The sequence below is a fragment of the Lacerta agilis genome, chromosome 2, assembly GCF_009819535.1.
Source record: "Lacerta agilis isolate rLacAgi1 chromosome 2, rLacAgi1.pri, whole genome shotgun sequence".
Classification (NCBI taxonomy): Eukaryota; Metazoa; Chordata; class Lepidosauria; order Squamata; family Lacertidae; genus Lacerta; species Lacerta agilis.
In genome coordinates this window covers 102,968,955-102,995,812 of record NC_046313.1, presented here as the reverse complement: position 1 = coordinate 102,995,812, position 26,858 = coordinate 102,968,955, and the positions used below count along the sequence as shown (strand labels likewise).

General features: G+C 47.2%; 2 protein-coding genes across 3 annotated transcripts in view; both read left to right on the top strand.

Moving 5' to 3' along the window:
• Positions 1–1,547, top strand: part of LOC117042018 (zinc finger protein 271-like) — a 30,313-nt gene extending 28,766 nt beyond the window's left edge. Inside the window, exon 3 of the mRNA XM_033141457.1 lies at positions 502–1,547. Within this exon, the coding sequence (XP_032997348.1) occupies positions 502–1,228 (727 nt within the window). The 3' untranslated portion in view covers positions 1,229–1,547. The remainder of the gene's footprint in view (positions 1–501) is intronic.
• A 7,267-nt stretch (positions 1,548–8,814) lies between these two features.
• SH3BP5L (SH3 binding domain protein 5 like) lies at positions 8,815–22,860 on the top strand. Of its 2 annotated transcripts, XM_033141463.1 has the most exons (8): positions 8,815–8,881; positions 10,759–11,431; positions 14,047–14,172; positions 15,401–15,463; positions 16,756–16,884; positions 18,735–18,896; positions 20,433–20,606; positions 21,971–22,860. In XM_033141463.1, the coding sequence occupies exons 2-8, from the start codon at positions 11,216–11,218 to the stop codon at positions 22,370–22,372; spliced, it is 1,272 nt and encodes a 423-aa protein (XP_032997354.1). In that variant the 5' UTR covers positions 8,815–8,881; positions 10,759–11,215; the 3' UTR covers positions 22,373–22,860. The 2 variants fall into 2 exon arrangements, with proteins under 2 accessions (XP_032997354.1, XP_032997355.1); XM_033141464.1 differs by lacking the exon at positions 14,047–14,172.
• The last annotated feature ends 3,998 nt before the right edge of the window (positions 22,861–26,858 follow it).

Below are 26,858 nucleotides of genomic sequence, written 5' to 3'. Positions count from 1 at the left end.
CAAGATGGGGAAGGGGGCAGTAGTTCTGGGGGCCCCCGACTTTCAGGCTCCCTGGGTCACCCTGTAAAACAATGCCCCTGGTCAAAGGTATGATGTCATGGGCCTGAAATGGATGAAGGACAAGCGATCTGGAGTAAAACCTCAGATGTGGGGGATCTGTTCTTTTCCAGCAGGTGAAAAAATGCTGAGCGAGAGCGAGGCACAGACATCTCTCCAGGAAAGAACCGAGCAGGAGATTCTGCAAGATGCTTTGCCAGAAAGACCAGGTGCCAACATTTCCCAAGGCCTGGATCGAGAGGAAGGCTGCGCGCTTCAGTGCGGTCCTGAATTGCCGCAGGCGTGCCAGCCGAAGAAGAGGAAGCGCAAGTCCTCCCGCCGCGAGGAAACTGCCCTTGATCTCAGCAAGAGAGCAGTGAAGAAGAAAAAGGTCCCCCAGCCGGCGAAATCCTACAACTGCCCCGATTGCGGGAAATGTTTCAAGCGGTGCTCCCCTCTCATAAGGCACCGGAGGACCCACACCGGGGAAAAGCCCTACGTCTGCCGTGTGTGTCTGAAATGCTTCAGCGACGGCTCTGCCCTCGTGAAGCACCGGAGGATCCACGCTGGGGAGAAGCCTTACACCTGCCCCGAGTGCGGGAAAAGCTTCTCCCAGAGCTCGACCCTCATCGCACATCAGAGAATCCACACGGGCGAGAAGCCCTACAAATGCCCCGTGTGCGGGAAAGGCTTCAGCGTCAGCTCCAACCTCGTGGCTCACCAGCGGATTCACACGGGGGAGAAACCTTACGAATGCTCCTTCTGTGAGAAGAGCTTCCTTGTCAGCTCGCACCTGATCAGGCACCAGAGGATCCACACGGCGGAAAAACCGTACATTTGCCGGGAGTGTGGCGAGTGTTTCACGCAGAGCTCTCACTTGGTCGTCCACAAGAGAATCCACACGGGGGAGAAACCTTATCTGTGCGCCGTGTGTGGGAAGAACTATCGGGGGATCTCCGACTTCATTCTGCACCAGAGAATCCACACAGGTGAGAAGCCGTACACCTGCCTAGAGTGTGGGAAGAGCTTCCGTCAGAGCTCGTGTCTAACTAAACACCAGAGAATCCACACGGGAGAAAAGCCTTACGAGTGTCACGAATGTGGGAAGAGCTTCAATCGGAATTCGCATCTTACAAGGCACCAGAAAATTCATACTGGGCAGAGGAATGCCAGGCAGGTGCTTATAAAATAAAAGTCTTCCGTTCCGAAGTGGAAAGTTAGGCTTATTGTCATCACTGGCATTTGGCGAAGAGAAAGTCTAGCTGGTGGATATTCTCCTATCTATTGCTGTAGCCTTTGTTGCACCATCCAGCACCATGGATGTCTCTAAAGGAATCCAATATTTCCCCAGAACTTGATCTGCTGCTGCTGTTAACCTTGTTGTATGAATACGGTTAATCTAATTGTTGCTGCTTTTGGAACAACAGTTTTTGGGCAACTGTATCCCTGCATCCGTTACAGAAAACCTGTGCTTGCGAACCTGCCAGCTTATAGGTTTTATCCTCTTAGACTGTAAGGCGTGAGATACTCTTCCTGGGAATCCATGGAATGTCTTGCTTTATCCTAGGAGGTGAACTTGAAATGGACGCTCTCATGATGAGAAATCTAAGTCTTCCTTCCTCTGGGGTATTCAATGCACCTAGATTGCACTGTTTCACATGATAGGCTAGGTTAGAACAATCCCTGGTGCAAACGCTCTGACTGTTACTAGCAAGCCCCTTTTCCGGTTGAGGCTAAGAAGGGAGGTTTTGCCAAAGTCTATACAACAAGCAAAGACAGAAGTTGAAGGACATGGGTCTTTGTACACCAGTGGTTCCCAAACCCGCCCCCGCACTGCCTCGCCGACCGCCTGAAAATTGCTTAGGGTCTTGGTTGACCATCTACTGATTTTCTCCACCTGTTGTAGCAATTGTGCTGTGCTAAACGCCAAATGGTTTTCCATTGCATTTCCATTGCTTCTGTTGAATTGCAATTTGAATGCAATAGTATACAATGTTAGAAACAAAAGATGCAATTAAAAAAAGTACAGCTAAAAATTACAGCAAATGTTTAACGTTGACATGCTGCAGCCCACCTGAAGGAAGCGTGTGGATCGCTCGTGGTCCACAGACCACAGTTTGGGATCGCCTCTTCCAGATCAAAAACCAGCTTGCTATTTCCAGGAGCAGTATAGCTGTCCGTCATCTCTAACCTCACCTTCTTTGGGTCGCAATTCTAAATTCCCTCTCTAGGGAGTAAGTTACAAGAAAGGAGATTCTGACTAAACATCGGGGAAAACTTTCTGACAGCTAAGAACTGTTTGGCAGTGGAACAGTCTCCTTTGGGAGGTGGTGGACTCTCCTTCCTTGGAGGTTTTTAAGGAGAGGTTGGAGGCCCATCTGTCAGGGGTGCTGTAGTTGAGATTCCTGCATTGCAGGGGGTTGGACCAGGATGAGCCTTGGTATCCCTTGCAGCTCTACAATTCTGTGATTCTGTCTGCTGTTCTTAACACCCAGGAGGGTCTGGAGGGGAAAAGGCGGTCTTCTGGAGACAAAGTTGGTTGCAGAAAGCTTTGGTGAAGGACAGAAATGACAGGCATTTTGCCCCTTGCATCTTGTTATTGATCCATTGGCATTGATAAGGACCTGTATGCCGGCTGATGCCAATCCCACTTAATAATAATAATAATAATAATAATAATAATAATATTTTTTTATTTGTATACCGCCTTTCTATCTTATGATACTCAAGGCGGTTTACAAGCAGAAGAAACAAAAAATGTACATCTTATAACCATCTAATGCAATACAAAAATGTGATAATAAAAACAAAACTTTAAAATAAGCAACCTACATCAAAAAGTAACATTCAACAATTATTAGAGTGATACAAAATAATATCAACATATAAAAGTTAAACAGAAATCCACTCAACATTTACAATAAACAATTTCTAAACTAATCAATAAAACAACGGCAAGCCACAGTACATAAAATAATACAATACAAATTGAGAAGCAAAGACTAGAGGGTGGGGCAAGGCAGGTGGAAGGAGGCCTTGCCTGATGGAGTCTCTCCCCTCACAGTTCTTCCTTCAGGAACAGCTCCCTTTGAAGAGTCCCGGGACCAGGGGGCACATTCTGGCTGGGATGCAAAGCAAGGCCAATGAAGTAACTTCCCCAGACCTCGCAGAAGCAAATACAGATGGGATGACTGTAGGAATTGTGGAGGCTTAGGGGATGTAGAGTATATTATGTGGAGAACTGGTTGATTTATCTTACTGTGAGCAGTGAAAGATGAACAATTAAAGAGATGTTTGTCAAAGTAATATGATTATTATCTTTCTGCAGTGCCTTTAACAAATGCATCACAGACAAAACATGCAGCTTGTGTCATCACCATGCTGGGGAAAAGCAGCATCTGCTGAACTTCTGCCTGCTGTGCTGATGCTGAAGGATGGAACAAACAAACCAGCAGCCCTAGTTAGTGCAAAAGCATTTAAATGTTTCCATCCCTGTGGAGCACCGATGAACATGATTGAAGCACATATTTTCTTGCACCCGTTATTTTAGAAGAAAATGAACTAATGAAACTCCACTCTGAATCAGAACAAAATATACAATATCCATGTTCAGGTTCTGTAAAGTGATGGTTCTCATTCACACTGTTTAGGAATGTTATCAGTTTGGATTGTGGTGTGTGTGTGTGTGTGTGTGTTTTCCCTTTCAGTTTTTATGCCTTCCTCATTTGCGGGGAGATAAATGTGATTGGACTCGTCATATTTTTTGGAAGATTGAGTTTTTAAAAAAACATGCAAGCTGTGAGTCTTGCCACATTTTACAACGGGTCACAAATAACCATAAATTGTATGATCATTCAATAAACAAATGCAGTGCTTTATAGTGTGCCTTGATTCTCATAATCTTCTGAGTAAGGTTGGTGGGGGAATGCAAATCCCTGGATCTTGATGAAACCTACAAAGTGTTGCCAGATTTTAAGTGGGATGTTGTGCTGTGCTTTTCAGTTCATGAGAAAGTGAGAAAGGAAGTACCCATAAGAATAGCCATGCTCCATCAGGCTGAAAGCCCAGCTGGCCCAGCATCCTGTTTCCTGCTGTGACCAATCAGAAGCCTTCAGGAAACCCACAAGCAGGGCATGAGCACAGTAGCCTCCTCTTGCTGTTGCTCCCCAGCAGCTAGCATTGAAAGCTCTGCTGCCTCTGAGCCCGGAGGTAGCCCTCGGCATGGCTAGACTTGTCCAATTCTCTCTCTTTCTCTCTTCTCCTTCTTGAAGTCTTGCAACTTGGGACTCATCTACACAGCTGCAAACAAAATGTTTTAAACGTGTTGTAAAGTGCAGTATACAAATGTGATGCTAGATGGTGACAGCGAGCTATGCAAAATTCAATGTCTTTTTCAAAACTTTTTTTTAAAAAAGCATTTTCACAGCGTTTTAAAAAATGTGCGTCGATTCCATCTTGGTGGCCATCACTGTCATTTCCAGGTGGGGCCGAGAGAGGTTTCTGCCCGAAACCCTGGAGAGCTGCTGCCAGCCAGTGCCGACAATACAGTACTGAACTGAATAGATCAAGTGATCCAACTTGCACTACACTTCTAGGAGTGTGCGTGCCCTTCATGCATGTCCCTGAAACACGAGATAGAAACTTATGCAGGACTCACCTTGAGGGTTGTTCAGAAAAGGTTTAAACAGTTGATTCAGACCACACCAAAGGTTTCTTAGGGCAGCCAAGAGAAGCATCCATTTATTATAAAACAACAAAGAAATTAATCACCAGCTGGATAATATGGTGCAGCATAAACATAAGGTCACAGGTGCATTTAAAACAATAGTTTAATGCATTCGCCTTTCCTAGCCTAAAGAAATGAGAGACCTTAGTCTACAAGGAAAATTAAACACTGGAGTTATGTCAGTCCTAGGAAATAGAGAAAGACTGCAAAATTTCTACCCATAATGTGACTGGCAAGGCTCCTACCATGCCATTCATTTTGTTTCATAACATTTATACACTGCTTGATTGTTTAAAAAACAACCACAACCACAACCTGAAAGCGGTTTATACATGTGAAATATGGTATATGGTAGAGTGGAGAGCAAATGTATATGCCTGGGTGCATGTGTTTGTAATATTCCTTCCAGATGGGCTTCAAGATTATCATCTTGCCTACATGTGGGGCAAATTCCTACATGCAGGGAAGGGAACGAGCTTTATTTTACAAATCCCTAAGTGTCTGAAATGAAACCTATGAAGGCAGCAGTGCTTGTTTGGAGGCACACTCATCCCTAAGGAAATTGATTTAATGGGTTTTCCTGGTTGCCAGAGGGTTTGTCAATGCAAGCACCCATCTAGTCTCTGCAATCAGAAAGCTTGTTGTTGCATTGTGGGCCACAAACAGGGTCAGGGCTACAGAGGGACTGGTTTTCTACTGCAATGCAGGCAAGACTGATGTCCTGATCCATTGCAACGGACCAAACAAATGTCAGGAGAAGCATTCTCCCATCACATTTGGTATATGGCAGCTTCCTATCTTCTAGGTGCAAGGATCCAGATATGCGCAGAGGAGGAGCCAACCAGGTCAGGAGAGGCAGCTACAGAGGTTGCTGGACCCAGGTCCCAACTTTGAGTCTCACAACTCAGAGTTGAACCAGGACCCCAAAAGGCAAGAGCCTCCTGGTTCTGCCAAGATACCAGTACCCTCAGTGCCCAGAGGCTTTGTGTTCTGCAGTGCTTGTTTGTAGGCACAAGGCAAGAGACCAGCTCAGAACTGACCCAATCTTTGGCTCCAACCCCAGAGGTTGAAGCTCTCCACTTTCCCAGGAACTGGCAGTGCTGCAATCAGTTGGATGTGCAATGCTATCAGACAAGTAGTCTGCACCCAATGACCTGTCCAGGGTCCTGAAAAGCCTTTAGATGGCTGCTCTTTTTTTGTCCTCAGGGATGGGGAACCTGTTACCCAACAAAAAAGAGCACAAGAATATTAAGAAAGGCCCTGCTGGATCAGGCCAGTGACCCATCTAGTCCAACTCCCTGTTCTCACAGTGGCCAACCAGATGCCCGTGGGAAGCCTGCAAACAGGGCCTGAGCGCAACAGCACTTTCCCCTTCTGCGGTTTCCAGAAGGGTCTCCATTGTCTCCCAAGACAGACAGATGCCAACCAACCAACTTCTTACGTTCCTATATTCTCCCACACGGAGAGCATCCATGGTGTCTCTTTCTCCCTTGTGGGTTCTCAGAGCTGAACTGACAGTGAAGCTTCTTCCATGCTAAAGACACCCACAGGGTGTATCCCCGGTGTGACTTTTCCTCCAATCCACCCTCTTATGGGCTGAGTCATGAGGGCAGAGCTCTGAACAAAGCTTCGCTCATATTTGCCATACTTAAACCATCTTTCTCTTCATTCAGGGCACTTGTGGCACTTTACTAGGGTGACTGGATGGGAAGGCAAAGCACACAGCAGGCCAACCGAGGTGAAATTTAAAGCACTTTTTAATCCCACCTCCAAAATGTCTTACAAAACATTTTTTAAAAAAAACAAAACACCACACTAATAAAACATACAATTCAACAATGAAGCAAGGGTCAGCATCTATTCAACAAAATGAGTGCAGTGATATCTTGGTTTACAACTATAATCCATTCCAGAGGTCTGGTTGTAAACCAAAGCAGGTTGTAACCCAAGGCACGCTTTCGCCAATGGGGCCTCCCCCCAAAAAATTGGTTGTAACCCCCCAAAACAGGTTGTAATCCAAAAAAGGGACACACACTTCAGAGTTTGATGTGGTTGTAATCCAAAACAGTTGCAAACCAAGGTACCACTGTAACTCAAATACCGCTTTGCAGTGACATTTAAGTGCTAGCAGTTTTACCACCTGGATTATGGCTTGGGATTTCCGTAACTGAGCCCAGGATAAAAATTACATGAAAAACCATTTATAGCAACACTCTTAAGTGGCCACACTTGGAATACTGTGCAGAGTTCTTATCGCTGCTTCTCAATAAAAGTTACAGGTAGGTAGCCGTGTTGGTCTGCCATAGTCAAAACAAAATAAAAAATTCCTTCCAGTATCACCTTAGAGACCAACTAAGTTTGTTCTTGCTATGAGCTTTTGTGTGCATGCACACTTCTTCAGATACACTGAAATATAAGGGTCTGGTGACTTCTATTTCAGTGTATCTGAAGAAGTGTGCATGCACACGGAAGCTCATACCAAGAACAAACTTAGTTGGTCTCTAAGGTGCTACTGCAAAGAATTTTTTATTTTTCTCAATAAAAGGATATTGTACAGTTGGAAAGGGTGCAGGAATGACAACCAAAATGATTAGGGGATTGGAGCAACTCTCCTACAAAGAAATATTACAACATTGGGGAGAGGGAATAAATAATTTGGGGAGGGGGGCTAAATAAAGGCAGGATGTGACTGAGGGTTATAAAAATATGTGTGATGTCAAGGAAGTAGATGGGCTTCTTCCTTTGATAACTCAGGGTCATCCAATGGAACTGAATGGTATGAAATTCTGGGTTGATGGAAGCTTGTGCTTCTTCACAGGGCAGACAGCTGCACAGTGAAATTCACTGTAGTAAGATGCAGTGGTGGCTGCCAACTGGGACAGCTTCAAAAGAGGATTAGACAAATCCATGAAAGATAAGGCTATCAATGGGTACTAGGAATGGGGTCCAATTTCCAGGATCCCAGGCAGCAGGCCTCTGAAGACCAGTTGTTGGGGAGTAATAGGAATTGACCTGGCGTGCTCTGGTCCATGGGGTCATGAAGAGTCGGACACAACTAAAAGACACAACAACAACAACAACAACAGGAAGCGAGGGCTGTCATGCTCATGTCCTGCTTGTAGGTTTCTCATAGGGTTGGTCATTGTGAAGATAGGGAGGCTGAGAGCAGAGAGGCATTTGTGGACTGAGGCAGCAGGGCTCATTTCATGTTCTATTTATACTGTATATATATACTGTACACAAAGAGGGAGAGAAAGCATGAAATGAGCCACATACTCTCCAAGTATCCAGCTTCTGCCCTGCTTACATGGAAGACTGTGTTCATGGAAGATCTTACTCGGCTACGACGGATCGCCAGAGGAGAAGGCAACCGTCTCTACCATTCGAGATAGTGTTCTTCCTTTATTGGTGTGTGTGTGTCATTTTGGTGCATTCTTTATGCTGAAAAGCGAGATAGCCAAACCAAATCAGACCAGCTTTGCTCGTGGTCCACAGCACCGATCCCATGACAAGCCTCAGCCGCCGATTGCCCAGGGCAGGCTCAACGCGCAGTTCAGTCCTAAGAGTGCTTCTCAGAGGCAAGCTTAACCGGCTCCAATCGCCGTATATATGTAGTGTATAGAAAAAAACCCTCCAGCCTCGCAGCACGAAAATGCACCGATCGATTGGGTTCCCTTGCAGGCGCTTCCACGTCTCGCCCCGGCGGCGCACGAGGCCATCTTGCGGAGGCGTACCGGGCTGCGTGGAAAAGCCCTTCCGCGCGCAGCGCAGCTTGCCGGGCTTCCCTTGTCCGTAACGCAACATGGCGCTTGCCGGCGGGTGTCTTCAAACCGTCCTTTGGAAGCCTAATATCCGGCCGTTCCCCCCCCCCTCAAAAAAACCCGTCCCGCCCCCGTGTGGCGACCCCCGCCCCGCCCCCAAAGACCCCACTGCCGGCGCTGAAATGCCCGCTGCGCAAAAACAGCCGCCCTGTTTGGAGAGCTGGAGGACGCCATGCTGTACGGACGAGTGCCGGGCGCAAGGGAAGGGTGGTTTCCCTGGAGTCGGGGAGGGGGGAGGAGGAAGGATTTCCGTTTCCGCTTGGGCGGGGGTTGGAGGAGGTTGCAGCTGGAGCTGGAGGTAAATAGAGCGATTTTTTAAAAAATTATTTTTTGGGGGGGCCCCCCCGTGATTCCGGCTTTCCTGCGCGCGCTTCCCCGGGAGGGGAACCCGGAGGCCGTCGCAGAAGAGGGAGGGGATCCCCGCTGGAGGCGGCGCGTAGAGGCCCAGCGGGGAGAGGAGGGCGATGGCAGCTCGAGCCCGGGTTCAAGGGGGGGGGGGTGTCTCTTGGGCGCTGGCAGCCTCCCTTTCCTCGCCTCCGCCGAGGGAGCGACGGACCGTCGGGTGGTAGGGGTACTGGCAAGGGTGGGTGGTTCAGCCCCTGGAGAGGGAAAAAGCCCTCCTTTAAGCGGAGAGTGCCGCAAAAAATAATAATAATAATAATAATAATAATAATAATAATAATAATAATAATAATGGCTCGTTGAGATTTTACATAGGGCGCAGCTGAAGGCGAAAGGTAGCAACAGCAATTGACCATTTCCATACGGTGCTGCCGGTGTTTATGATGTTTGGCAGAAGATGGGGCGGGGAATAAGGACAGGTCCCTGCCCCGAGTAGCGTACAATCTACATATTGACCAGAACTGGGGAAGGTGCAGGAGTGAGTGGATAAGGGAAGTACTACCACCACTGCTACTAATATTTATAGCCCGCTGATCTGGCTGGGTTTCCCCAGCCGCTCTGGGTGGCTCACAGCAAATATTCTTGGTTCAGTTAGACATGTTTGGACTCTTGCTTCTGCAGGGGAGAGAGCTGTTGAGGCATGCCCAATGCTTCATGGGATTTAAAAGGATTTGAAGATGGGCAGGGATGGTAGCATCAGGAAGGAAATTGAGGGGGGTGGGTGAGGGTGGTTGTCATTTCTAGGCAGCTAGGGCAGTGGGATGTTTGTTCTTACTGCTTTATCTTCCATAACGATCAGGAGCCTTTCAAAAGTTATAGGAAAGCAGCTCTGAAGTTCATGCGGTTTTGATCTTGCAACTCAGAACGCAGAAAGAGAGGAGCAGCTTAGGTCGCAGGCAAATGATCTTGGTCCTGATAGCTCCAGCAGGCACTGTGTGTGCATGTATATGTGTGTCCATAAATAAACAGCTGAACTGTGTGCTGCTGATTAGGAGTAGCAGATACAGGACTGAGCTGTGTGTCTCCAGTCACATGAACAATAGAGTTATTATGGCAACATGTGTTCCCAGAAGCCTAGAAATGAGTTCTTGGCATCTAGCAATCTGGAAAATGTGGATTTATCTATCTAGGGCACTGATACGTTTAGGGTGGGAGAGAATCAACACCGAGCAGGAACAAATTGATAAATATTTAAACCTGATTAGAAATATTTTATTTCCAGGTCGCACATATATTGGAGCCATCGCAATGCAGAAGTGCTTTTCTTCAGCACATTCATGGGGTTGTAATGAAGCTTTTTCTTGATGTACAACAACAGTCTTTCCCTAGAAGGGAACTGCATTGGGCTGCAATCTCCCTCTGGCCTCTCCCACAACCTATTCCTTATTCCTAGCTGTCGCTGTGTTAGATGCCTAGAAGAAAGCGATAAACATTTCTGGCTTCAAACCTCTTATAATTGTAGTTGTGGCAAGGGATCCGTTGTTCTTCATTGTGACATCTAACCATTGTGGCAAGAGATTATCTAGATGTAAATCTGTTGTAAGCTTGCGTCACTTTTTGTCGAAGCCAGAATAACATTTTCAGGTGCCAGAGCTATATAGGTCCGAATTAAATTCCTAGGTAGCGTTGCAATTTGCGGCGCAACCGGAATAAGATTGCAAATGTGTAAACACATGCAGAGTTTGCAGCTGGCGAGTGGGATGTAGCTTTGCCGTTTGCTGCATTTTGCAATATTCATAGTTAACCAGTCTCCTTTTTCATTTTTCCCCCCAGCCCAGCCTGTGCTTGACTGCTTCCGTTCTCTCGCCTTTGCTGCTGGATGCGGCCTTCGAGGAGGTGTCTTAAGGGTGTGCTGTAGATGAGGGGGTGGAGGATATGCCTGGTGGGGAATTTTCTCCACCCCCTCCGTGAGTGAGCAACTGCTGCTATGTGCCTCTCTCAGCACCTCCAGGACTAAAGCCCTTTCAAGTTCCTCAAAGAATCGCCTGGCATCCTTTCTTCCGTTCCGGGCAGCGCATGCTCCCTGGAGGGTGCCTCATCGCTCTCCAGACCAGCGCTGTAAATTCCCGCCTGCTTCCCTTGCTGCGCGTGCCAAATGCATCTTTGCAAACCCAGAAGCCCTGTGCCAATGCTCTGTGGATGGGCCTGGCGTTAGAATGGTGCCTGCATTTCTGTGACGAGGCCAACCCACCCGGGTAAGGAGGCTGCAGAGGGGCGTCGGTGGCTGGGCATGGAGGACTCTGGTCAGAGGTTGGTGCTGGGTATGAACATGGGTGATGGGCGGGAAACACCTCCCGGGGAGCTGAGGACACCCACCGAAGAGGGAGAGGAGCAGAGGACACCCGTGCCTGAAGCCATCTGTGACGGTGGCAGCGGTGATGCCAAAACTTCCCAAAGGAAAGAAGAGGAGCAGGAGGAAGAGGAGGAGCTTGACCCCCGCATCCAGGTAAGAAAAATAGCTTAATTATTATTATTTTATTTTATTATTTGTACCCAGCCCATCTGACTGGGTTGCCCCAGCCACTCTGGGCGGCTTCCAGCATATACAATCAAACATCAAACATTAAAAACTTCCCTAAACAGGGCTGCCTTCAGATGTCTTCTAAAAGTCAGAAAGTTGTTTATTCCCTTGACTTCTGACGGGAGGGCGTTCCACAGGGCCGGCGCCACCACCGAGAAGGCCCTCTGCCTGGTTCCCTGTAGCTTCGCTTCTCGCAGTGAGGGAACCACCAAAAGGCCCTCGGAGCTGAGTGTCCGGGCTGAATGATGGGGGGTGGAGACGCTCCTTCAGGTATACAGAGCCGAGGCCGTTTAGGGCTTTAAAAGTCAGCACCAACATTTTGAATTGTGCTTGGAAACCAGTACGATTCTTCTTCCTGCATTCACGTGCCTGATGGCAGGCCTGGGAGGGGGTGTCACTCAGTTCTTCGGGGATTGCTCCATGTAAGCTAGTAATCTCATGGTGTATTGAAAATGTCCACAGAAACCAGTTGAACTACTGTGACTCGCCTCTTGGCCCTGCTGCCAGAGAGCCACTTAGCATTTCCAATCAAGCAGGAACAGAATGGCTCAATAGTGTGTTTGTTTTCCCCCCCTTTGCCTCAGGGCTAGTTGCCAGCATTTTTTATTTTTATTTTAGTAAATGCAAAAAAAAAAAAAATTCCTTTGAGCAAAAGTAAGCAGCAGTCAGTTTGGCTCTTGGCACCCACCCAGCGCAGCAACCCTGTGGAAGCTAAGTGGGTCCATTTACAGTCATGGGATGAATGGGGGGACCATTAGCATTCTTTATTGATTTTCATACCCCGCCCTTCTTCCCCAAGGAGCCCAAGGCGGCAAAGCAAATGCACCATTTCAGAGGAAAAACAAGGTGGAAACATTCCAAAACAGTTAAAACCATTTCAGTGAAAAACATTCTGAAAGCAATTACAAGTGAAAATGCTCATCCTTCTGGTGATCTTGGGGGTTGCCTGGAACAGTATGCTTCAGCCAACAAGAAGCTCCCTGCCCTTTTCCAAGTGGTACATTTCCCCCAGGAAAAAAAACCTTATCCATCTATTTCTGGGGGAGAGTACGGGAGCTTATTGCTATTTACAGGCCTGGCATTAAGAAACACCAGCAATTTGCAACCGTTTGGCGCTACTTCAGAGAGGAAAGTAAATTGGGCGGGTGGGTGCCACGCTTCAAATCTGCAGCCCAGTGGAAGGTAGGGAACCGCTGTTACCGGAATTGGATCAGATGGCGGCTGCAAATAATGAAAGGACTTTTGGATTGAGTCGACAGACATACCGGTTGTGAGGAGATGGAGGAGAATCAGGCTGATATAAAATCCACACAGAAACATATTTATTCATTTTAAATCGCTTGTGGGAACAACTCACGAGGCTGTGAAAGAACGAAGGCTAACAGCAGATAGACCTGGAGAACATCGGAAAGAATACGACGTGCAGTGGAATCGAGATGATGATGATGAGCCTACCAAAACTTGAAGCGTGGGGAGTCCGCCCCCCCAAAAAAAGAAATTATAATTTGGCAGAGTATTTGGATTATATGATTTGCATATGTATAATTTGGTCTATTTAATATGATTTGATTGAATTGTTAATTTGGAAACTTTAATAAAAATGATTTATTATTAAAAAAAGGAAGGTAGGGACCGCACTCTGGGTTTGTGTAGGGTTTTACTCCTGAGCCTTTTCTTCTCCCAACGATAACCCAAAAGGCAGCGGAGTTTAGGACAAGAGTTTACCTTCTCCTGCCTTCCCAGGTTGACGAGCCCCATCTGCCCCTCACTTCCCTTTACAGCATGTGCAGAACGGGTGCCTTGTACCCCTGCTTCCAGCAACTCGTGCAGCCACGCAGGTGCCAAATGTATTGTCCTGCTTTCTGGACTACATCAGTGAGGCCGAGGGGGGGGGGAGAGTCTTGTCCTCTGGGCAGCTCAGGACCTCCATAGACACTGCCACGGCTTGAGCCCCAGGGGGGGTCAGTTTGGTGCTGCTAAGGCAGCCATTTGACTTCACCCCCAGAGGCACACTCCATTGTCTCTTGAGGCTTCCTGGCATCTTGGGCTTCCCAAGGTGAGGAGGGTGTTTCCTTTTCCTTTCCTTTTCTTGATAATAATTTTATTAGTTTCCAGTTACAACAATCCAACAATAGCCTCATTATAACAATGCCAATTTGTAATACAATTAATAATACCAGTCATTGAGATGCCAAATTATACAATTTAGATGGCCCACTCCGCATGCTGGAATTGATGGTTTGATGATTTACTTTATTTCTGCGTTCGTAAATTTCAATTACGCTCCAGTCAAAATAACAATCCCTTACATTGCAACTGCAGTTTTAACAACTTCCATTCAACAGTTAATGATTTATGCGACATTAAATGATTCATACACCTTACACGCGAAGCATTCAGACTCTCTCCTTGTTCTTCCTGTGTGGGGCAATTATTCCGTCTGTAATGTTTCTTCCTGTCCTTGTAATATATTATGTCTATCCATTGCTGCTGTTCTCCATCATGCCTTGGGCTGACCTAGTGTCCCATTGTTGTTTCAGAAGTTCTCCATTGCTCCGTCCCTGCTTCATTGTTTTGCAACTTTAGCAGCAGGAGGATGTTTTCTAGCCCTGCTACCTGGGATTCTTGAAGTCAAGGATGGGGGACCTTTTGTGGGCCTGCCAAAGGTTGCTGGACTACAACTCCCATCAATCCTGACCATTGACCATGCTGGCTGGGGTTGATGGGACTGCCAAGATTGCGGAGATTTCAAGACTGAACCTGAGTCCTTCTGTGTGCCTTCTGCCTCTGCATTCAGGAATAGGAATTGGAGGCCTGACTATTTCCCTTCCTTCCTTCCTTCCTTCCTTCCTTCCTTCCTTCCTTCCTTCCTTCCTCCTTCCTTCCTTCCTTCCTTCTTTCCATCCATCCATTCTCTGCTGCCTTAGATCCCCAGTTTATATGTACATATGCTCCATCTGTTAAACAGAATATGTCTGGCAAGCAGCTGCATATAATTTTCTATCACTTATTGTGAGGGATGCGGGTTTCGTCTTAGTGACAATTTGCATGTGTTTTACAGGTAGTGCCAGGTACACACGCCGACCCTTTTCACGAGTTACAGAGCGCACAGTTAAACTGCTGGATTTGCTCTCGCAAGTGGCAGTGACGGCTACCAACTTGGATGGGTTTAAAAAAGGAGGAGGAGGATTCATTGATTATATTGTTGTTTTTCCCACCGAAGTATCTCAGAGCATCTTATATAATAAAAACAGTAATCACAAAAAAGATTAAAGCCAAATGTAAAAACAGAAATGAAACTTGGCCACAATGACGATGACAATTAATAAAAATAATAAAAATAAATAAGTGCTCCTCTGAGAAAATAGAGAAATCGACACATTCTTTCCCATTCCACTTAAAAGCATGAGCACAAAAAGAGGCACGGTTATCAATGGCTAACTCGCCACAATGGCCACACTCTAACTTCACTGTTGGAGGCAGTAAACTGAGTATAATCGTAATAATAATACCTGTTTATCTACTTGCACTGGCATGCTTTCGAACTGCTAGATTGGCAGGAACTGGGATAGAGCAACAGGAGCTCACCCCGTCGCCCAGATTTGAACCGCCAACCTTTTGATCGGCAAGCCCAAGAGGCTCAGTGGTTTAGACCACAGTGCCACCCGCTTCCCTATTGCAAGAGGGGAGTCTGTAGCAGTCATGTCTTGCTTCCGGGCGTCCCCTTGGTTACTGGACTAGGTGAGCCAGTTGCCGGATCCAGCCACCGCTCTTGGTTCTTATAAGCCTGCTAGGAAAGGGTTCAGGGGATGGAGTGGCGGAAGTTGTACAAATGTGTCCTCCTGCGCTATGCCGGTGCCTGTCTCTTGAGTCTGCCTTTCTCTCTGACCACAGGAGGAGCTGGAGCACCTCAATCAGGCCAATGAAGAGATCAATCGAGTGGAGCTGCAGCTGGATGTGAGTAAGGCAGCACCATCAAAGCAATTTCAACATCCCTTCTGCTTCCGAACATGTCCTGCCTTCTGTCCCCTCCACAGAGGCTGCTTTAACCCTTGGCAGGTCCCCAGGCGGGGGTCCCCAGTTTCACTTGCCGCCTGCACCGTGGCGAGTTTGGTAGAGTGAATTGGGGAGGGAAATTGTCCTTGCAGTTACTTAAATGTACAGTACAGTGGTACCTCTGGTTAAGTACTTAATTCGTTCCGGAGGTCCGTTCTTAACCTGAAACTGTTCTTAACCTGAAGCACCACTTTAACTAATGGGGCCTCCCGCTGCGCCGCCAGAGCACGATTTCTGTTCTTATCCTGAAGCAAAGTTCTTAACCTGAAGCGTTATTTCTGGGTTAGCGGAGTCTGTAACCCGAAGCATATGTAACCCGAGGTACCACTGTATAGGGGTTGCACTGAAAATTGTCCTTTCGTGTGGGGTAATTTGTTCCCTCTACTAATGTGAGGGTGAAAGATAATTGCGAAAAAACAAAAGGAAAGGAGAACCATCAGCGAAAAGTACGACTTAGTTTAAGCTCTGTTTTCTGGCTTCTGTTTGGCGTTGTGTGCAGCTCATCCTTCCCCATGTAGATCTGCCTCATACTTTGAGGACCACGGATGTAATAAGGTTACCGTGGTTGTATCCAATGGCAATCCTAGACGCACTGGAATGAATCAGCAAGACCAAATTAGGTCCATTCATTTCAATGGGCCTATTCTGAATATAAGCCACAGCCCCGTGTCTCAAGGCTGGTTGATGGTTAGAGACTCCAGTTGTAGTGAAAAGAGTCTATTAAGTTGCGGTTGTCATAGCAGGGGCCTCGGGGCCCAACCCGCTGCTCAGTGCAGGATCTGCAGAGTGCAGCTGCAGTATCAGGGAGCAGTACAGCCTGCAGTTCAATGCCTCCAGGGAAGGAGAGCTCACCACAACCAGTAGCAGTCTGTTCCACAGCCAAACACCCCCTAGCATTAGGAAGACTCCTCCTGATATTTAGTCAAAATGTGATGGGGCCATGTTTGCTGCATGCTTGCAGATCTGCAGCTTCGTGCATCAGCAGTGCACCTCCATTAGGGCCCCACGGATATGGGTGTGCGAAGTAACCATGTGCTTCAGGCCCCCTGTGCGATCCGCCCTTGTGCACAGCGCTTGAGCTCTGGGGGGCCAGCCACGGCACTGCGGCAACCTGTAAAACCGGGCTTAAGCATGCATTTAATGCGGGCCGATTCCCTCGACGCTGACGTAGTTTGCGCCATTGGTTTCAACAGGAAGCCCGTACCACGTATCGGAGGATCTTGTCGGAGTCTGCCAGGAAGCTGAATGCTCAGGGCTCCCAGTTGGGGAACTGTATCGAGAAAGCACGCCCCTACTACGAGGCCAGGCGCTTGGCCAAGGAGGTATCTGTTAACATTTCCCTCTGTTTCACCCCTGAAGTTGCCACTATTCCTCGGCTGTTGTAGAGCAATAAATCTTTTTTAAAGGATCCGATTTGGGGGGTTCCGGAATTCTCTAAGCTTTATTTTGTGTCATAAATAGCCACAAGTCATTGCCAAAAGTGGAAAGAAGCTGCCCCTATGAAAAGTCTCAGTAAACATTCCCTTGAAAGTCCACAGTGTGTCAGAAATAGTTTGCTCTTCCTTCTGAATTCCTGTTTTGCACATTGAACGCTACTCTGCGCAATATCATATTTCATTGGGTGCCAGGATTGGACACAAAGCCTCCCATCCAAAGCTGCTTCTTGTGAGCAAGCACAGTGATGGCCAATGTAGGTGCTTTTTCCTCGTTCGTCTGGGGCGGGGAGGCCTGCACCACATTGTGGGCTCTTTCTGTTCTTACTGATGGCAGCCATTTTGCGTTGCCGCGCCCCCACAGTAGCCATTTTGTGACTGGTGCCCACGACACTTTCTCAAAATTCTGCTTGGTTCCTATTGCTGAACCCTGTTCTGCTCCATCCCCCGTACGTAAGATTGGAGGCTAAAACAAGTTGTCAGAGGACAACTGATTTTATAAGCAGGATTTAAGCTGTTTTATCAATTATTTTGTGTGGGGGGAGGAATGGATTGAAAGGCTTTTGGCAGGAGCTTGTGTTTTTAAGCTGCTTCTGCCAGAAGGCCCATTCTTTACCTGTGAGGAATAATGTAAACACAATGCTATCAGGAACATGTAATCCTGTTCCCAGCTTTAAACAGCCAGGCATATCCTGTCCAGAGTGGCTTACAGCAGTGTAGAGGACCAAAACCCACAATTAGCAACTTCAGATAACATGAATGTCAATGGATGATGTGGCAATGATGATGTGGGCGTCTGTTGACATGAATAACTGTGCCCCTGTATACAAAACAAAACAAAATAGCCGACTTGCACTTAATTAAAACCCTACCCTGTCAGCAGTGTTAGAAACTCAGATATATAATCTAATTGCCAAATGGCACCTTAAAACCTAGGTTACGGTCGCCACAGTGGGATGGATTCCCCCCCATGGGGTTTATTATTATTATTATTATTATTATTATTCATTTCTATACCGCTTTATATTTTAAAGAACAAATCTCAAAAGTGGTTAACAACACATTGAATAAATAAATAAATAAATAAAACAATCCAGAATAAAACAAATTCCATCTTGAAGGGAAATATTTCAGATCCTTCTCCCCAGTCGCCAGCCTGGCATCCAGAGATCTCCACGTGGTTGCAATTGGTTGCAAAATGCTCCTGGCACCTGGCTAATTTCTAACACTGCCTGCCAGCGAAAAGGTATTCTATTGCAGGCTCCTTTCTGATACTCTGGTTTTATATATGAAGAGAGCTGCTTTATTTAAAGTAAGGGAGCAGTCGAACGCGACACCTCCGTGTCTGAAGTGGTACATCCCAGCAAGAGCGGCGCTGTGCAATTCTCCTCCTTGCGTGTTTCAAGTCTCCGCCTTTTCCTCCTCTCCGATTACAACTCTAGGTCAAGGCTGGCCAATGTGGTGCCCTGGGTATGTTGTTGGGCTCCAGCTCCCATCATGCCTGACCGCTAGCCATGCTGGCTGGGGCTGATGGGAGTTGGAGTCCAACAGCACCCAGTGGGGGCCTCACATCGGCTACCCGTGCTCTAGCTAGCGAGTGAGTGAGACAATTGGGGTGAGGGAGTGCTTAAAACAAGGGGAAAGGGGTGTGTGCGTGTGTTCTGGGGGGAAACAAAAGCTTGGGGGATTTTTAATGGAATTTTTGTTTGTGTTGCGTTTCTCTCCTCCACTCACTGCAGGCACAGCAAGAGACCCAGAAGGCTGCCCTGCGGTACGAGCGAGCCGTCAGCATGCACAACGCGGCCCGGGAGATGGTTTTTGTGGCTGAGCAGGGGGTCATGGCTGACAAAAACAGGCTGGACCCCACCTGGCAGGAGATGCTCAACCACGCTACGTGCAAGGTGAGGGGGGAGGCCTGCAGGATTTGGGAGCCTGCAGCCCTGCAGGTGTCGTCCGACTCTTGTCTCCCATCAGCCCCAGCCAGCACAAGTCAACACTCAGGGATGGTGGCAGCTGTAGTCTGGCCAGATTCAGGGGTGATGGTGGCCCACCGACATCGGAAGGGCAGCAAGTTCCCCACCTCAGATACAGACAGTGGGGTAGTGGTCTGGAGTCACGGGAGGTTGAAGGCCCGTTGCTATTTCTGGAGCAGAGTCTGTCCCTGTCTCCGGCATCTTAGAGCCACCCAGTCGACACGGAAGGGGGGCTTTTTAGTCTTCGGATGCCCCAAAGCTAGGATTCAGGGACGCTGGAAGCGCAAGGTGCTTCAGTTTCAATACAACGGTGTGCGAGTTCTGTGACGTTCAGCGGAACTTTGTGGAAAACACAGCTTAAATCTCTCTTCAGGAAGATACGGAGCACTCCAAATCATGTGCCTGTGTACGTGTACAGAAAACAGCAGATCTAGCTGAAATTATTGTCTAATCTTAGATGGGGGCTTGGCTGTGAATATCATTAAAAAAGCTGCACTCCTGAATTTGCCACTACACTGCTGGATACAGACCATACCATCCAACACACTGTAGAATAATAATAATAATAATAATAATAATAATAATAATAATAATAATAAGTTGTTGTTGTTGTTGTTATTTCTTATACCTTTCCCATCTGACTGGGTTGCTTGATTAAACATTAAAAACTTCCCTATACAGCAGGCACGTCCAACAAGTAGATCGTGATCTACCGGTAGATCACCGGACGTCTGTGGTAGATAACTGGTAGATCATTGGCTCCCCCAAAGAAGCTCAACAACTTTGGCTCCCCTAAAAAAGCTCAACAACTGTGATCTGAACCCCCCAAAAATGGGGTAGATCACTGCCAGTTTTTAACTCTGTGAGTAGATCGCAGTCTCTTGGGAGTTGGCCACGCCTGCTATACAGGGCTGCCTTCAGATGTCTTCTAAAAGTTGTGTAGTTCTTTATTTTCTAACCACCGAGAAGGCCCTCTGCCTGGTTCGCTGTAACTTCACTTATTGCAGTGAGGGAACTGCCAGAAGGCCCTCGGAGAAGTAGTGAAATGAGAAGTAATGAAATTCAGTTGGGGGGGGGGGCGGGACCGGGGGAAGTCACCCAACAATGTAAAGGAAGGCTGTGATTGTATAAGAATTTTTTGTGTGTTTTGTATGTTTTTTATGTTCGTTTCTTTTTCTTAAAAAACTGAATAAAAAGTATTATATATATAAAAAAGGCCCTCGGAGCTGGACCTCAGTGTCCGGGCTGAGCGATGGGGGTGGAGACGCTCCTTCAGGTGCACACAGGGCTGAAGTTAGTAAAGTCGGGAAGAGTCCACACACCACTCACATCTCTGCTGACTTAGAGGAAGAGGGAAAGGACTGGCTGCTGGGGAAGACAAAGTGGCTGTAGAGCGGGTGGGAGTTTGTTCCCAGTGTGAGCTTTCGAGGCCTAGCTCTGACTTGCCCCTTTCCCGCCCTTCAGGTGAACGAGGCCGAAGAGGAGCGCCTGCGAAGCGAACGGGAGCACCAGCGCGTCACCCAGCTCTGCCAGCAGGCCGAGGCCAAGGTGCAGTCGCTGCAGAAGTCCTTGAAGCGGGTCATTGTGAAGAGCAAGCCCTACTTTGAGCTCAAGGCCCAGTTCAACCAAATCCTTGAGGTGAGGCCTTCCTCGGGTCCCTAGGCCTCGCCCCACCCGGGCAGCCTTTGTGCCCTCAACAAATGACAGCTCCCAGAATCCTTTGGGGGGGGGGATCCACGACTGTTTAAAGTGGGTGCCCGAGGGTTTAAATGCATGGTTCGTTGAAAATGTTGTCTATAAGAATAAAAGAAAATTATTATAAATTAGTTTGGAGATGGTATTTAACACCAGTCAGATTAAATCAAACCAGCAAGGAGTGTTATGTTGGAGGGGATGCCAGGAAACAGGGAATTAGGTCCACGTGTGGTGGGGGTGTAAATATGTACATTTTTTTATTTTTTATTGGCAAAGGGGGTTTAAGGAGATAAGAGAAATAAATCACTGGTTAAAGCTGATTGAAAGTCCAGAGGTAGCATTATTATCCATTTACAATGGAGGGGAAGGTTCGCAGGCTGCAAAGGACTCTCTCATAAATTTATTGACAACTGCACAAACTATTACAGCTAGGAAGTGGAAGGGGCGAGCAGAATATAAAATAGAAGAATGGTACAAAGAGGTGTGGGATATACAGGTAGGTGAAACTTGAAAAATTAGAATATTGTGGAAAGGTTCATTTTTTTCAGTAATTCAACTTAGGTGAAACTAATACAGGTGAAACTCGAAAAATTAGAATATCGTTTCGCCTTTTAAGTTGAATTACTAAAAGAAATTAACCTTTCCATGATATTCAAATTTTTCAAGTTTCACCTGTATATGAGATAGACTCATGACATGCAAAGCAAGATATGTCACGCCTATATTTGTTATAATTGTGATGATTATGGCATACAGCTGATGAGAACCCCAAATTAACAATTTCAACTTTGGGGTTTTCATCAGTTGTACGCCATAATCATCACAGTTATAACAAATAAAGGCTTGACATATCTCGCTTTGCATGTCATGAGTCTATCCCATATATTAAACTCCAGTAGCTAATGAAAACAATTGCTTACATAAATGGACTTTTCCATGATATTCTAATTTTTCGAGTTTCACCTGTAGCTATTAATGATAAATTGATACATGCCGTTAAGGCAAGACGTGGAATATGCAGGAGAAATGAGTTTGAGAAGACATGGAAGCTGTTTGTAGAATTTGTACTGTTAAAATGGAAAAGGGTCAAACCATCGCAAGATGTGTTGAAATTTTGGGAGGTTGGATAGTTACAATGGAATGGTCTCGTGGGTGAGGTACACATTTTAATTCTTATTTATTTATGATTATTACCTTGTCAAAGTAAAATATAAAAATAAATTGAAAGCATTTTCAGGGGGGGGGGAACAGCCTGGTTGGTGTGTATGTTGGCCTAATGGTTCACCTGTTCCTCCTCTGCCGTGCAGGAGCACAAGGCCCGGGTGACGTCCCTGGAGCAGCAGGTGGGCCAGGCCAAGATGCGCTACTCTGTGGCCTTGCGGAACCTGGAGCAGATCAGCGAACAGATCCATGCCCGGCGGCTCCAGCGCCTGGTCGGACGGAGGGCTTCCCCGGTGGGCGCCGAAGCCAGCCCGGCGCTGCTCTACGGGGCGGCGGCGCTGCCCCCTGAGCCGGCCGCCTCCTCCGACACGCTCTCGGTGCTCAGCTTCCAGACCATTGCCTCCGACCTGCAGAAATTCGACTCGGTGGAGCACCTGCTGGGGCTGTCCGACGCCGCCAGCCTCAACAGCGACGAGCTGGAGGAGCGGGAGCAGCGCCGCGAAGCCCAGCCCCACTCCTTCAAGCACCACCGCAGCATCAGCCTCTGACGTGACCCCCCACCACCCCCGCTCTCTGCTGCGGTCCCTTTTGTCCCCGACCTCCTGGGGAAATGGGGAGAAGAAGGGGTCGGGCATGAAAGGAATGATCACGCAGAGAAAGGCAGGTCTTGGGAGCGCATTGGTTATGCTGGGCCCGTCTGCTGAAGCGCGGCCCGTGGGGCCGAATTTCCCCCACAATTTGCAGCCTTTGGCGCAACCCAGACGCCCTGCCGTCCTCTGCTGCCGGCACTTTGGGGCATACCCAGGCCCCAGTCGCTTGGAAACTTTGAGCATTTTGCTGGACCCCATTCATTGAGCCACCATTTCCCCCGCCCCTTATTTTCCCCTCTCGCCTCCCCACCAGCATGCACCGTTTCCTGGGAGCACTGTATGCTGGGGTCAATTCTGCGCCCCTGCACATTTCACCTTAGGTTTGTTGGCTTATTAGCGACGCCATCATCTTTCTCCAGGTGTGCTGGAGCGCTTGAAACGGAGGGAAGGAAACAACGCCGCTGTTTCTTTCTCTCTCTTTTTACGTGATTTGTTTTGGGCGGCTGAGTAGGTGTTGAGAAGACGACTTTTTAAAAACCTCCGTCTGCATTTTAGAGAACCTCCCCAGTCTGCTTTCATTGGATTGCCACCACAGACTGCAATATAGAAAAAAATATCCTTTTTAAAAAAAGAAACGGAACTCTTGCGCTCCCTATGGGGCTTCTTTTAACATACACTACAGTAAAATGAGGCATGCCATTTATCTCTCCCCAGCACAGATATATAATGGCAGGCACCTGTCTCTTTATATCTTCTCCAGTGTGGAGATAAGTGATCTGCTCTCGGTGCAGAAGCTGGGGAGAGAGACTGACAGCCTGAGGGTGCCTTTCAGCGCTACCACGATAGAAGACAGGCGGCAGGAGGCTCCCTTCATTGAGACATCTCCTACCTATCTAACCCACTTGGTACATCCCTGTTTGCCCCCGTCAAAAGATGGGAGTCACTTTTGCTCCCTGGCGATGACATTTGCACTAATTTAAGTAGCAAAAGGTGGGTCTGGAAAGCCTCTCTCTCTTGTCCCTCCTCAGTGGTCTCCACAGGCCCCCGTGTCTCTGTTTTCTGGGAATGGGGGCGGTTTTGGCCTCTCAGAACAAATTTGCTAGACCTTGGCTGTGATGAAAACCAGTTGCTGGTTTGAGGCAGCCTGATAGCGACTCTGTGTGTGTGTGTGTGCGCGCGCGTGTGGGTGTTTGTATGGCCGGCTTCTGATGTGTATTTTATTTAAAGTAAAGTTTATGCCCTATCAAAAGAACCTGTCCTCTTTCTCTGTTTTTTTTTTTTTTGGCCAAGTACACACAGATCCCATATTCAGTCGCTCATTATGCACAAATTCACTTATCCAAACTTGAATTAACACCCAAACCTCGATATACATGCCACAGATTCAGATATCCAAACAGCCAGGCCTGCATGTAGTACTGTAAACAAATAAGCAACCTTAAACGAGTCTCACTTTTGTGTGTGCAGTCGTTTTGCCAGAAACCATGAGGTGGGAAGGGGAGGTAAGGGGGAGATCAAACAAATGAGAGCATTCCCCCCCTTGTTTGCCTTTTGCAAGGTTTCAGAGGGTTTTCCTGGTTCCCACCCCCCTCATGCTGGGGTTGAAATTCTATGGTCGGGAACACATTTAAAAATTCCCCATAGGAATAAATGGAAATCATCGACTCATTATGCAAACACTCAACTAACAAATGATTTCCTGAGAATGCATTGCATTGCACTGCCTACCCACCAAGTCAAGGTGCCCAAAGCCAAATTGTTTTGGCACTTGGTGCAGAAAATCCTTCAAACGCCTCTCCCTAGTCCCCCGGCAGTAAAAATATATTCATATATAGTCGTATGCTTAAGAATTTGCTGACACAAATCCTGCAACCCGATTCTTGTGTGACACAAATTCTGCGTAGGAAACACAGACATATTCCTATAACTGTGCAGCACCATTGTTGAGCTTTCTTTAAATAGCTGTGTTCTTGCGCTCGCTCATGTCTTTTTGAAATTACCCCCTGCCCTCCCTAGAAAGACCAGCTTCACCTTCCGGTTTCTGCACAAAAGCATTCTTAATCAGTACTGGTTGTATAACAAACTTCCAGTCTTGTTCCCAAAGGGAAAAAACTAACGAAGCGCACATGATGTTAGGTTCATTGCATTTCACACCCATATAAGCACAGTGTTCCCCACAAAAGCAATAGAATGACATTTCCAAGTTGATCCAGGAGTACAGGCGACGAGTGTGTGTGACAAAAGCAAAGGAGCATATACAATAAAATATGGAAAGCTCAGTATCACTTATTTGCCTCCTAATATTGCAGCACTAACACTTCAGCGGCCTCTCTCACAGAGAGAGCCTGGTCCATAATTCCAGCTGCAACCTTTGGGATGTTCTTGATGAGCGGACAGATAAATTCTTTGTTTTAGTCCCACATTAAAATATCTGGGTGAAGTCTTGAGGTGGCTTTAGGATGCTGTAGTCCAGCCAAAGGGCCCCATCTTCCTACGTCCTTTGAGGAACAAACGGGGGCTCACCTCACACTGCTCGGAAGAGGGCAGAAGTCTAAGGACCCCAAATTCTTCCTCAAGCAAAAATGCTCCAACCATTGCAATATGTATCGCTTGACATGCCAACCAACAGTTCCTCCGGACAGGGCAATTCCCTTCTTCGGTGAAGCAGCATATCGCCTATCAGTATTTACAAAAGGGTAACCTTTTCCAGTCCGAGGGCCACATGAGCTTCTGGGGGCCACAAGGGAGTGATGGGCAGGGCCAGAGACAAGAACGGTTGGAGCAGCAAATGCACATTTCACCTTTACAAAGTAGGGTCACTTCTTCACATGAACACATCCCTCTCTATTCCCCCCACCCCCCCATTCAGGCGAGCAAGAGGCATTGTTTGGAGTTCAAGGGCATAGTCCAATCCAACAAAAAGAGGTGAGGAAGGTACAAAGTAGGGCTGGTGAGGGGTTTGGCTTGGGAAGGGGTGTTGCCTGGGAAGAGTCACAAGGGACAGGGGGAGAGGCCTGGAGTGCTGCATTTGGCCCCCGATTTACAATATACAATACACTAGTTGAGATATTTGGCTTGTCCCCAAAATATCTTGCAACAGCCCAGCTCACTGAGCCATTCCTATGTGCTAGAAACACTGACACACCATTGCTTGATTGTTGTTCCCCTGCCTCAAGAATGGGGAGTGTGCAGCCCTCCAGGTGCTGTTGAACTCCAGTTCCCATCAGCCCCAGCCATAATGGCTAGTGGTTAAGGATGATGGGAGTTGGAGTTCCTGAGTCCAGATTCCACCCTCCCCCCTCTATTTCCTCATATTTGACCACAGTAGAGTTCATGTTCACCAGTCTGCTTCCAAGAGCTTGACAGGGCGATGGTTTTCAGATTTTCTCCCTCTGCTTTCATGCTAGAGGGATACTCTCTTTAAATAAGAGCACGGCAAGAACCAGCCATTCCCAGAATGCTCTGGGGCAATGGCAATTGGCCTGTTATTGTGGTCCTGTGAGAGACAGGTGCTTTGTGGAAGACAACACACACACACAAACAAACAAACAAACAAACACAAAGCACCCTCTCAACATTTTTAAAAGCACCATAAAGTACACCTTTTTTAAAAAAAGTTTGATTGCACAAGATATAAAGTTGCTTAGTAAAAGAGAGCTTTAGGTGTGTTTGTGGTGTGTGTGTGTGTGTGTGTGTCACTGTTTTGGACTTTTGTGTGTGGGGGTGTCACTATTTTGGACTTTTTTCAAAAAGTGATGGGGAGAGGGAAATGCACTGCAAAGTGTGGGGTGCCACTTGCTTTGACACGACATCATCTAACCTCACCACAAATAAACCAGAGTGGATGCTTATGAAATTGCCACTATCTAAATACTCAATATTAACAGGTCACATGGAAGTGACATTAAAAACAGACTACAGTGGATCTACAATTGTCAATGGCTGCATCCCAACCTAAGACTTTCGCCCTCATAAAATCACGAGCTGAACCAGGACGTGGCCCCAGCCCAGCCCATGGCCTCCACTTCATAGAATTTTCCCACAAGGAGTATTTGATGTCCAAATAGCTCTTGACAGAGGATTCCTCCCCTATTCAGTTATTTATGGAGGTTTACCAAACGGACCTAGGAACGTAGGAAACTGCCTGATACTGTGGCAGTGGCCCAGAGGGGCCACAACGAATGTGATAATATGAACCCCTATAAATCCTTGAATATGCTTCTATAGAAGAGTTATGGTAACCTGTTGCTTTAAAGAAACTGATGATTTGGCAAAAGAGGCCTTCCCCACTGGGAAAGAAATACAGCAAATACGTCAATCACAAAGATGCAGTTCATAAGCTAGAACGTAAGTTGATACATGGTGAAAATGGCCTACACGTAACGCAGGTTCCCAGCATGCAGACTAACAAAATGTAACGGATCTCTGTGAATCAAGGTTTACT

Coding starts and splice junctions, on each gene's coding strand:
- SH3BP5L (XM_033141463.1), top strand. CDS start 11,216: ATGGAGGACTCTGGTCAGAGGTTGGTGCTGGGTATGAACATGGGTGAT. Junction 16,885..18,734: donor CCAGGCGCTTGGCCAAGGAG/GTATCTGTTAAC, acceptor CACTCACTGCAG/GCACAGCAAGAGACCCAGAA. Junction 18,897..20,432: donor TCAACCACGCTACGTGCAAG/GTGAGGGGGGAG, acceptor CCCGCCCTTCAG/GTGAACGAGGCCGAAGAGGA.